At 33.9% G+C, this 12,903-nt stretch overlaps 1 protein-coding gene across 5 annotated transcripts in view; it reads left to right on the top strand.

The window, feature by feature from the left end:
• LOC127988287 (poly(rC)-binding protein 4-like) overlaps positions 1-12,903 on the top strand; it is an 81,908-nt gene that overhangs the window by 41,591 nt on the left and 27,414 nt on the right. For all 5 annotated transcript variants that reach the window (XM_052590948.1, XM_052590945.1, XM_052590947.1 and 2 more), the window contains exons 2-3: positions 5,978-6,156; positions 8,829-8,852. In XM_052590948.1, the coding sequence (XP_052446908.1) occupies positions 6,049-6,156; positions 8,829-8,852 (132 nt within the window). In that variant the 5' untranslated portion in view covers positions 5,978-6,048. The remainder of the gene's footprint in view (positions 1-5,977; positions 6,157-8,828; positions 8,853-12,903) is intronic.

Genomic DNA, 12,903 nt, shown 5'->3' with positions numbered 1-12,903 from the left:
AAACATTAAATGAAATGACCTACATTTTGTGATTTATCACACTCTTTTGCATATTAGTAGCCTATTATTTAAGACACAAATTACTTTTTTATTATTATTTAAAGTGTCATTCATCCCGAAACAATGGTACATGCTTTTTTTGTCGGCCAAAATCCGATTTTGTGCATATCTGGATGGAATCTCATTTGAATGACTGACTGTCCACACAGCATATCACAACTGTTCTCATATCCGATTTGTATGTCCATAAACACTGTGCATTCATTTCTATGGTAATGGCGTTGCGTTGTTAGGCCTACACTAAAAACAACAGTAACAAAAATAAAGTTTGCAATACGGACGTTGTCTTATGACATAGCAGCATGTCATGTCGTAAGACATTCTAAATTATTATATTTAGTTTAGTCAGCGGCAGAAATGCAGGAAAGCTGTAATGTGCAGCTTTATTCCGTGCTGCCATCTCCGCTATTTTCAAAACTCAAATGCCAGGATATTGTATTTTTCCGCTTGAGTTGCACTTCGCAACAACACAAGCTTGTTTCTGGCATGTTTTCTGCAAAAAACCGTCTGATGTGTTTAGTTTTTCATGATGTGGGGGTGTGAAAAAGCTACGCCGATCTGGTCAGACTGAAACGGATTTCCAGAAATGCGAATAGGACTAGGAAATTTTGAAAATTTGCGAATAGGACTAGGAAATAGGAAATTTGAATAGGACTCTAAACCACATACAAATGTAGCTCGAAACAGAACGGATTTCATGTAGTACGCTGCTGTTCAGACTATCTAAATATTTTCGTATTTCAGTCGGATTTGCACAACAATCAGATGTAGGCTGACGGTCTGGACGAGGCTTTTTTCTGTCATCCCATTTTGATTTAGGTCAAAACTCGTCCTAGACAGTTCGTTCGATCTTCACCAAATTTTACACATATCATCGTCAGGCCATGCTGGCAAAAAAAGGAATTCAAAGCTTTTTGATACCTCCAACCATTTTCGTATAACTTATCATCAGATTTGTTGACATGATGCCAAACTGGATCGGATAATGATACCAAAATGTGTGCGCCAGATATTCGTCAAAAGCGATGAGCAATTATCTCACATTACAAGTGGCATGTATTTATGGGTTTCCAGCTATCAATACATGTCTTTAATTACAAATGTTTTCAATTGGTCTGATCCTCCTTGCAATGCTAATCACTTTATTTTCATTTCTTCTACAGAAATATTCCGGTAGCTTTTCTTTTTCCAAAATAAAGTCTTAGCCAGAATACAGAACTCAGTTGAAAGCTCTGTGCATGTAAACACAGTCACTGTGGGGCTCTAATGTAATTGACTGTGGCCAGTCTTGATAATCCATATTTTCACACACTACAGGCGGCGAAGCATCATTTAGCACTGCTAATTAGTCTTCATTAGATGCGCCATTGTATTACACATAAAGAAAAAGGAGATTTACAGGTGATTTGCATTAATTATATGGGAGATCATGTTCAAACAGTGACATTAGATATAGAGGTGTAAGTAGGAAATGTTCCTGGATAAACATCTTCGGTGGTCTAGAAACAACATTTCAGGTTGGATTTCAAGATTAGAGGTTTAGATCTGTTGTTTAGTGCTGTGGATAGATTAAAAAATGACATTAAAAACATTTTTATGTAATTGATTATTGGTTCAGTGCATGGTAACCTTAACAGTCAGCACTGGATTTTTTTTATTCAAAACAAAGTCAGGCAATTTTTTTATACTTTACATAATTTGCATGCCTTTCTTGGTCGAATGAAAACTTTGGATTGGTTAGAAACATTTTGATTTCTTCACTAACTTGACTTGCCTTCTGTTTTGCCGTAGCATCACATATTTAGCCAAGTGCATTTAGGCCTAGACATAGTCATAAACCTCTTGACTGAGGTTGTTTTAAAACCTGACATCTGTAGCAGAAGCCATTTATTATCATGATGTGGCTTGAAAAATGTACACATATTGATTAATGACAAGATGAAATTTCCATTTGGCATTTTGTAATTTGGCTACATTTGGATTAATAAATCAGAAGCAAGGCTTAAGTAAGGCACTTAATCAAAACACAACATAGACCAGTTTAGGAGAATTTTAATGAGCTGTCTGATTTAGTGTGAAGATACTATGTCAGAAATATATTCCCGTTTAATAAAATCAATCAATAATATACAGTTCAATTACATTAAGAATGATCAATTAAATTGTTCAAGTTTTATACTTTAATTTCATTACCATATTTTTAAAATAAATTTGTATAAAAACATTAAAAAACAAAAACGACATCAAAAAATATCATAGGGCCCTATTTTTTTTAAATATTATGAATTAAATTGGTTAGGCATCCTTTTTATCTAATAAAATTAAAAGAATTAAAATGGAATCCAGAAAAAAAAATGAAAACAGAAAAAAACGTAAAAATAAAAAAAGTAGTTAATTGTTGAAGTGCCATGTAGCTTTGATTTGAGTTTATTTGTTTTTGGTATTTTTAGCTAAAATGTTTTGTTTGTTTCGATAAAATTTTTATTAAACCACTAAAACGAGTCTAGAAAAAAAGTAAATTAAAATTAAAAACAGTATTTGGGGAATGTTATTCCAGTTAGTTGCCAAACATAATTTATATATATTCGATTTCCATTTTTTTTTTTTTTTCATTTATTTCAGGTTTCAGTTAAATTATTAAGTTAAGTCATTTCATGTGCTTTTCTCATTTTGATTATTTTCAGTTGAAATATTTCTATATAGCTTTGATTTAATTTGTGTTTGTTTTAATAATTTCTGCTAAACTTTTATGAATTCAGTTTATTAGACCTTTTATGATTTAATACAGTTTAATCAAACCATTAAAATTTGAATCTATTTATTTCTTTTATCTTTTTTAATGACAAATGCAGAATTTCGGGAGAAAAAATGTTACTGAATTTTGATAAGAAAAAGAAAAAGAAAAAGATCACACTGATCGACCCTAGTTTAATGTTATTTTAGAGTGGAGGTATTACGAGTCGACTATGTTTCTGTTGTTCTGGGACCAACAGAAGATCCAGAAACACATTTAACTTGGCAAAATCCTGCCGACCACAGGTGCGAACCAATGGGAACCATCATCTCACTCTCGTTCCTCTCGCTGTCTCTTCTTCTAATTGGTTGGTGAATCGCCTTGAGGGACCAGAAAAAAAATGAGGCAGGCACAAGTAGTGATGGCTCTGCACTAATGACATGCATACGCCACCACCACCACCCCTGGACATGACTATCCAACTCCTACACAGGCCTCACTGACGCCTCTCGGCTTCGCTTTTTGGATTTCTGACCTACTTTCTCAGAGCCCCAACTGACTGATGTGCCACCCCTTTGAAATCTTGACTGTCTTCCGATGTTATCTGAAAACACACACACACACACACACACACACACCCACACCTGTAACTGAGCGGCCTCGACAAACGCAGCTTTAATTAAAGTGTCGGCAGATTTCAGAAAGCGCGACGTGGGTGAATGTGGGTGGTGTTACGGCGAGCAGATGTTCTAGGAATCATCAAGCACTCATTCGTCATTAGCATGCTGTGATGCCGCAGTTTTAGCACCCGGGACGTCTGATGTAGCAGTTCCTCTGAGAGCCGAGAGCTTATTTCATTCACCCTGAAGCTTTATAAAACACTTGCCAATCAACTTTTAAATTATAACACATGCAGCCTAATTTTGGGGACGTTTAGAAGCTGATGGAAGGTTTTGAGTGTTACTATAAGTAGGCTTGATTCTGATCCTTTGGGAAATGGAAGAACAAATGAAATATTTTGCTTTTTTTTTTTTTTTTTTTATCAACCAAACTCTCCTTTTCTAAGTGAGAGACTTGCTCTGATTACTCGGAGACACAACAAGGAGTCAATGTAAGAGGATGCATAATAAAGAAAATAAAAATGTAGTTACTCTATGCTTTTAGAAACATGTTTATATATATATATATATATATATATATATATATATATATATATATATATGCATAGCATGTATAACTATTTTGCTTTAGCTTTATTTTTTGTGATTTCTTTTATCTTATTATTTATTCTATACAAGTTTTGCTTTTTATCATTTCAAATTTGATCAATTTCAAACCCGACACACTTAAAATTAGAAATGATGCCTAACTGAAATGAAAGTTAAATCATTAAACTTACTACAAACTTACTACTAACTATAAAAAAATAAAAAAATAAATAAATAAACTTGTATAGAAATATTTTAAACATAAACTAAAAGGCACATCAAGCTACTATAAACTAAAATAATTACTTAGATAATTATTCAGTTGAAGTTACTTTTTATTTATAATAAATGTATGTGCTTTTCTCATTTCTACTAGTTTTTGTTTAGGTATGTCTGTGCAACTGTGAATTGAGTTTATTTGTTTTAGTAATTTATTTACTTATATATAATTGTATTTTATTTAGTTTCTAATATATCATCTTTAATTTCTTTAAGTTAAAGTTGTTTTATTTCATATTTAGATGTTTTCAATTATTGAAAACTATTTAATTTAGACTTTAGTTAACAATAATAATGTTTGTATGTGTAATATTCTTGCACATCTTATTTTTCAAAATGGTTTTGAACTAACTTTCAACTTTGTCATAAAAAGGTAAAATTTTCTCATATATTTTACTTATAGACCTTTACACACAGTCATGAAGGCCTATTTTATTTTCATTTCATCTCATTTTATCAGAATGTTGGTTGGACCACATATCTGAAATGATCCTTCCTCCAAAAATCACCTCTGTCATTGTTTGGGCGATTCAGGGATTGTAGAATGCATATAAAATGATTATGGATCATTTGATCCAAAACAGCTTCAAATTTGCTATCTTAGATATTTCCTACTGCTCTTTACACCATTCTGCCTAAAAAGGTCTCAACATGTACAGGCACGGTTGCACAAAAACCTGCAATTTCCTGTATCAAAAAGAAAAAGAAAAAAATAGCCGAACTCAGCATCACCTCTCCCATCACCAAAAAGCGCTGTGAATGGGAGTCATTTCAGCGAGCACTTCCACTAGTCCTCTCCTTCTTTGTAAGATTGGCTAAATTGGTGCCACTGGCTTTGGTGGCCCTCATTGTCATCATTCAGCTGCTGAGCCATTGTTGAGTTGTGTGTCATGGTTGTCCTCACTTAACTGAACACTTAGCACATAAGAGCAGATGGTGTGGCTATTACATATCATCTTATTTACTGCTGTGAGACATGCTGACTCCTGTCAAGGCAAACAGAAGCCACCACGTGTTCCAATCTAGGCCGGGGTCATTTCCCAACCCCTCCCATGTGTTTCGCTCTCTCACTGTTCGGTGGCAATAAATATGGACCTACAGTTGATATCAAATATTGACATATCCACCTTTCAGAATCTGCTAAATGTTATATAGGCTATTTTACCAAAAAATAAGAATATATATATATATATATATATATATATATATATATATATATATATATATATATATATATATATATATATATATGTGTGTGTATATATATATATATATATATATATATATATATGTGTGTATATATATATATATATATATATATGTGTGTATATATATATATATATATATATATATATATATATATATATATATATATATATATGTGTGTATATATATATGTGTATAAATTTACACATTTCCCTTTTGTTCATAAGTTTTCATCCCCCCCGGCTCTTAATGCATGGTTTTTCCTTCTGGATCATCAGTAATCATTTGACCTCTTTTTCAGGTTAGTACTAAATAAACTATAACATGCATTTTTGTATGATCCCTCTTTGTTATTAACATTTTGCAGATTCTGAAAGGGGGATGTGAACTTATGACATCAACTGTAGTTGGCTTTTCTTCAACATTTTAAAAGCGTCATTTTGTTCCAGTGTTAAGATGTTGACGTATGCTTTGTGTGTTGTCGTTCCAGAGTGGTGAGTGGAAGGAGACATCCTGCCTTCCCCCCTCCCTGCCCATTCCATCATCCGAAGAGCATCTTTCATGCGTCTCCCTGGGCCCGAATCCCACGTCAGGATGAACTGTGAGCAGGATTTTGGAGATGGAGGCATGAACGTAACTCTAACTCTCCGGCTGCTCATGCACGGCAAGGTAAATGCACACACTTACACAACAAACATTGAGTGTTTTCGATGCAAGACAACCTTGAGAGAAGCAGCCCAATGTTTACATTTTGAATTTATACTGTGCTTTATACAGTAACTTCTTATGAAAACTGAAGCTGGATGATTATATTTGATATTTACCTTATGCTCAGGGGTATTATGTTTTAACATAATCTCTGATTTAACTTCAGCATCAGATAGTATTGAGAAGTGTGATTTTGTATGTTATTTTGATATATTGGTTTAAAAAAATGATGATTATGATTTCATCATTATTCAAAAATGTTCACTGAAGTTCCCATGTGAGAAAAATACATAAATAAATAGCATTTTTTTTTTTTTTTTGCATTTTACATAGCAAGAAATTCTTAATCATTTAAAAATACAATTTAGTAGGATCATTTTGTCTTCTATTTTAACTTGTACAGCTCAGAACAAGTATATTGTTTTGAATCTGCTTGAATTCTCTAAAGTTCTTAGTAAACAAATGGTTGTGGATTTCATTGCCATGTCATTACAGTGTCAACATGTTCGTTTAATTGTCAGCCAGCTGCCAGTGACAGATTTCCACCCACATGCCTAAAACTCCTTGGTTTTTCTCATTTGCATATTACTTAAAAGGAAAAAGTCATGAAAAACCAAGGAAAACATAATGAACCGTTAATAAACCACCACATTTATATGATTTATGTGCCAATTTACCTTAATTCTCCATCACCAGATTGTCATCCGATCTTCCAATGAAGATAAACACAGAGATCATTCAAGACTTAAGGGATGTCTTAAATTTTTGGCAGTTTAAAACTCACATCCTTGCTGAAAACATTTCAAGAAATTTTGGTACATGATGTCACAGTACCGTAAGTGGTACATGACATCATCCTTCAGACTTTTTCCTGCACTCTAGCCAGAGTTATAACATTTCACAAATCAACTGCCACCTGCGAGAAAACAAAGGCGACGGTTTGCATATTCCTACAGCATGATTCGTATTGGAATTTTTAGAAAAACAATCAAGCATGAAAGTCCACCTCTAAACCTAATTGTCAGTTAGAATGATCTTAATTGTACACAATCTTACGAAAATTTACAAATTACTACAAAGCAATTTAAATTAGCCACCAAAACTTACAATATTAACAAATATTAAATATTAATGACCATTTGTCAAGCATACTTTAAAGTCAACATGAAATCAACACATTTTTGGTCTTATTGTAAATGGTAAATCAGTGTATGTTACTCTAATGGTGCGTTCACACCAGATGCAAATGAAGCATTAAGCGCGAGTGATTTACATGTTTAGTCACTGCAAAGACAGTATTGCCTCTTTTTATTTTCAATTTAACATTAATAGATTAATTGAATAAAGACCAAAGATTACCCAAAACAAATTATATTTTATGTTTAACCACTAAAGAGACATCAGAGCCAGCTGCAAATGTCAGAAGGACAAGCCGAGTCGAGACTGATCTCATTAGTAACATGAGGACGGAGCTCCCGCTGATCGCGTGGAGCTGATCGTCTCCGAAATCGGCGAAACATTTTTAAATCGGCGCTGTCTTTACAAATAATCCACATATTTGAGTTTAAAACAACTACATTCTCGCATGAAATACTTTTAAAACTACATTTCATACACAATAACAGTAATATTTGGAAAATTATCCGAATAAATAGTGGTTGAAATCACAATGCTGCGTGAACTCTGGAAGTCCCTCCCTTGACGCAAATTTGTGTCCGTTCAAAAGTGAATTTCACGCACGAATGAAGTGAGTAAACTGCAAATGTTCCAGTGCCCAACTAAGTGTGAATAACGCGAATTATTCATTAAGTCATATCTGGTGTAAACACCCCATTAAGAAGAAAAATATTTTGCTGTTTAATATCTAATTAAAATGAAATCATCCAACATTCACAACCTTTAAAATAGCTTTACAACAAACTTCCATACACACTTAAAAAATAAAGGTTTCAGAATGGGTTTTTCACCGTGATGCCATAGAACAGGGGTTCTTAACTCTGGACCTTGAGATCATCTTTCTTGCAGAGCTTAGCTGCAACCCTAAACAAACATACCTAAACAAGCTAGTCAAGGTCTTCAGGATTGCTACAAATTTGCCGGTAGATGTGTTTAGTAGGCAGGATCTCGAGGTCCAGAGTTGAGGACTCCAACCATAGAAGAACCATTTTTGGTTCCCCAGTGAACAGAACCACTTTTTCTTAGAGTGAAGAACCTTTTTCCATGAGTGGAGTGGAAAGGTTTCATGGGTGTTAAAGGTTCTTAATGGAACCACTGATGCCAATAAAGAACCTTTGTTTTTAAGAGTGTATAGTAACTTTCGCAATCCAATCAAATCCCGATGGATAAAACCAAGTTTTGTCCTGAAATATTGTACTTCTTGGTCACATAAATCAAATGTGTTATGAACACCATTTTGAATTGACTTTAAACCCAAGATGGGACATTTAAAAAGTATCAAGTGCTTCCAGAGCCTGTAGGGCCCTAAACTAATATGGATAACTTATATTCCACGTGATCCCGAGTGCACAGACACTCCAGACCCAGCCTACCTCATCAAAACCCACAGACAGATGAGTGGGGGGTGAGCTTGGTAATCAATAAGCTGACATTTGCTTTTGTTTCTCTTTTCACAGGAGGTCGGCAGCATCATAGGCAAGGTGAGCGAATCTCTTTGTTCCTGTTGTCCCTGCTGTTGACTTATTAGATTTGGTGGATGCGTCTTGAGATTTTTGTCGCTATTGGGTTTGTTTTTTCCTCTGCTTTAGATTGTTCCCACAATCTTTCTCACAGACCTCTAGGTTACAATCCAAAAGCCCAGATTAGAATCCTACAGAATGTGTCACTGTGTGACATGATGTTTCCTAGCAAATGACTTGTTAAATGCAACGAGTCGTGCATCTTATGTATTAATGATCTGGATATATTACGCTGTTCAATTCTACAGCTAGCTCTGTTTATCCCTAGAGCGGAGAGGCACGATGTAGATGTCACAATGATTAGTAAACAGTGTGTCAGCTCCTGATGAGATGATTTTTGTGGGATTTTTTTTTCCTGCTTCGGCCAACTCTGGGTCCTGGAGCGACAAAACACATACACGCACGAATACACACAGTTGTTGGCATTTCCTTGGCTCCAAAGAAATCTCTTGCGACACAAAGCTCTCTTCAGAACTGGCCTGCTAATAGGTCTCTGGGCCTTTGCCAGAGTTTGGCCTCCGGACAAGAGCCAGACGGACGGATACAGAGCGCTCTGAGCTCCATTGCTGCAAATACATCTTCTCGAAAACACAATTCACTCTTTTGTCTTGCACAAAAAAAATAGCAAAATGAAGACTGTTGCAGTGTTGTAAAAGTGAATCCCCAGAAGAACATCTCATCGACAAGTCAAGAACAAGCTTAGCTGCATTTCCTGTTGCAGGAATCTCATCGACTAATAAAAAACAAAGCCTAGATGCAACAATGCCCTGAAACATAATCAACTTGAATATGTGAAAACAAACACAAACTTGATTTCATACTGTGTTCTGATTTAAACACCAAATCAATAACAAGCTTAGCTGCACTTACTTGTAGCATGGATCTCATCAACCAATGGAAACAAACGATAACTGCAACAAGTAATGGCCGAAACATATTCTGCACCAGAGCTGGGTAGATTACTTTCAATATCCATTATATTACACATTTTAATGATGTAATCAGACTACCTTTTGATTACTTTGAGATTGCTTTTGATCCAACTAGCTTATCACATTGATTTAAAAGAGATAATCTTGTACCATTAGTTGTATTTTTGATATGCAATGTTGAAACTCTTCTTAAATTTTTGTAAATCGAGTGGTCAAATGCTGTATAGCCACCTGACTCATGACTGGTTTTTAAATTGTTAAATTATAAATCATATATTGCTATTATGTGAATATGTAATCATGTTATCAATAAAATAAAAATAAATAAGTAATTTAATCTAATTGGAAGTACTTAATTTTTGTAATCTGATTACGTAATCCAGATTTCATAATCAGTTACTACACAGTTCTGGACATGTGAACGCAAGCATTCCCTGCTAAGCAAACTTGATTTAATATTGTGTTCCGATTAAAACATCCAAACAACAAATCAAGAACAAACGTGGCTGCACTTCCTGTAGCAGGGATCTCATCGACCAATAAAAACAAAGCATAGTTGCAACAAGCAGTGCCAGAAACCGAATCTATGCAAGTAGGTGAACGCTACACAAACTTGATCTCATATTTTATTCTGGTTAAAACTTACAAATTACAAATCAAGAATAAGCTTAGCTTCAGTTCCTGTAGCAAGGATCTCAACCAATAAAAAGAAACCCCTGCAACAAGTAGTGCCTGAAACATACGCAGTAATGTGAATGCAAATTTCCCTTGCTATGTACACTTAATATTTACGCAAAATTCTTTAGGCTACGCAAATTTTATATTGTGTTCTTGTGGCGCTATAGCTAACATATAAATGCCTATAAAGTTTGCAGAGAATCTACCTGAGCATGTATGCTGAAGTTAATTAAACTATCTACACGATTAGCTAGCTATCTGAATTATAACATGTTTATAACTAAATTCTGGGATTATGCACACTTTCAGTTTGCCGGCCAGGCATTGGTGTGTATTTAAATACTTGCGTAAAGTATGTTTCTGGCTGTACTTCCCACTACTGGCAATGTTCCTAAATCAAAGTGTAACATTGCTGTATCAAAACGAAAAAGTTAAAAAGCCTCCATCCTTTTGATGCATTATTTTAAGACAGAGTCAGATTTTTCATCAAGCGAGTTTGAATATTATATTCTCTCACCAAGGACTGAAATGATAAACATCTGTCCCAAGGCTTTTGGGTGACATTTATGGAATGATGATCATGTAATGCTCAATCACGTTCCAGTATAAGATCAGCTAAATTATGTATTGTTATCCTCTGTTGTCTTCTTTTTCCCTCTCTTGTTTTTTCTCTGAAGCATAGTAAATAAATGAAGGCCTATGGTGTATAACTCCCCACTGTGAAATCAATAAACCAAGGCTTGGCTTTACAGACATAGATTAAACACAGTCCTAGACTAAATCTGTGCCGTTACCGGTGGTTTTCCATCACAAATCTCCACTGGAGATATATTCGTGGGGAGGGGCAGCCTATAGAGTCAATTAATATTCATAATGCATCTTTCAGGAGAAAGGAATGAAGGTGAATAGTAAATTATAATCAGTAAAAGAGCTCAGCCACTGTGGACAATGTTTAATTTGAAATAAATTAAAATGAGGCCTCGGAAGGGACTGGAAGTACAAGAGTTCAATGGGTTTCATTCATAAAAAACACAAGCAGAACAAAACAAGCATTATGGAGTGTCAGTAAATTATAAATAATGTATTGCTATTGTGTGATAATCGTGTAATCAATAAAAAGCATCTGCAGTAGAATTATGAGTATTTCAAAATGTAATTTAATCTAATTACAAGTACCTAGTTTTTGGAATCGGATTATATAATACAGGTTTAAGTAATCGGTTACTATGAACAGAACACATTTCTTCATTCATGCTGGCTTCTGTTCAAGAAACATGCATAAAATGTTACAATGAATCAATATTCGGAATTGTATTGTATGAATGATATGGATGGAAACATTTTTTCTTTGTTATAATCTTTTTTTTTTTTTTTTTTTTAATTAGTTAATTTAAAAAAATACAAAAAGCTTAAAATATTCATATAATTGGGATGCCATCATAGGTTCTAATAATAGTTGGATTTTTTTTATTTTAGCAATTATAGTAAATAGTTCTAGTAATTTTGTTTTGTTTTTGTAATTTTAGTTTAGTTTTTTAACATATATATATATATATATATATATGTTTATATCCTTATATCCTTTTTATAATAGTTTTTATTTCAGTTTGAATTTTTACTGATTGTAGTAGATCGTTAAATTAAATGAATATGAGAAATGTTTTTTGGCAACAAGTTGTAATGAAATACTTTTTAAATGCTTCAGTTAATGTTGATTTTATTTTCAAATAACATTTAGTTAGTTAACTATAACCCAACATATATAACTCAAAACATTTTTGTCAGTCATTTTGTTAAATATGATTTTTTTATGTTCCATTGGCTGAATGACCAACACACAAGTATAACACATTTTAATAAAATCCTGTCATGAAACTCTAGATGATGCAGTCCAAAAGATCTACCTCAATCTGACCTAATGACATCATCACATGGTGATTGATTATTTTTGTATTTGCAGCCAATGAGCTTGGTGCTCAACATTCAAGTATTAACATTCAAATACTTGGCTAGTGCTTGCTGTAGCAATTGCAGTATGATTCAGAAACCCTCCACCTTCCCCAGCTCCACCTGTTTAGATCTTCTATGGGGTGATTCATGTATGTTACATAGGGGTTATTCATATACTGTATGCAGCAATATTTCCTACCAAAGCCTCCGAGAGTTGTCATGATAGAAATGTACTTCTGGTGTTCTGCAGCCTTGTTTTTGTTCATTTATATTTGGTTTCAACTCTGAAAGGGACTGGTTAAGTTATTCTTAGGTTTGTTAATAAGTATTTGCAAACATTACTACTTACAACATGTTTGATGTTTTAAATAACTTTGTGGCATGATATTTTATTCCTATTAAGGCTAGATTTATGAGATGGGTGGTCTCGAAACCGTTTCATCTGAAATGTC

Source organism: Carassius gibelio, chromosome B22 (assembly GCF_023724105.1).
Source record: "Carassius gibelio isolate Cgi1373 ecotype wild population from Czech Republic chromosome B22, carGib1.2-hapl.c, whole genome shotgun sequence".
NCBI classification, from domain to species: Eukaryota; Metazoa; Chordata; class Actinopteri; order Cypriniformes; family Cyprinidae; genus Carassius; species Carassius gibelio.
Note: the sequence above shows the minus strand (reverse complement) of the source record. Positions and strands in the feature narration are given on the sequence as shown.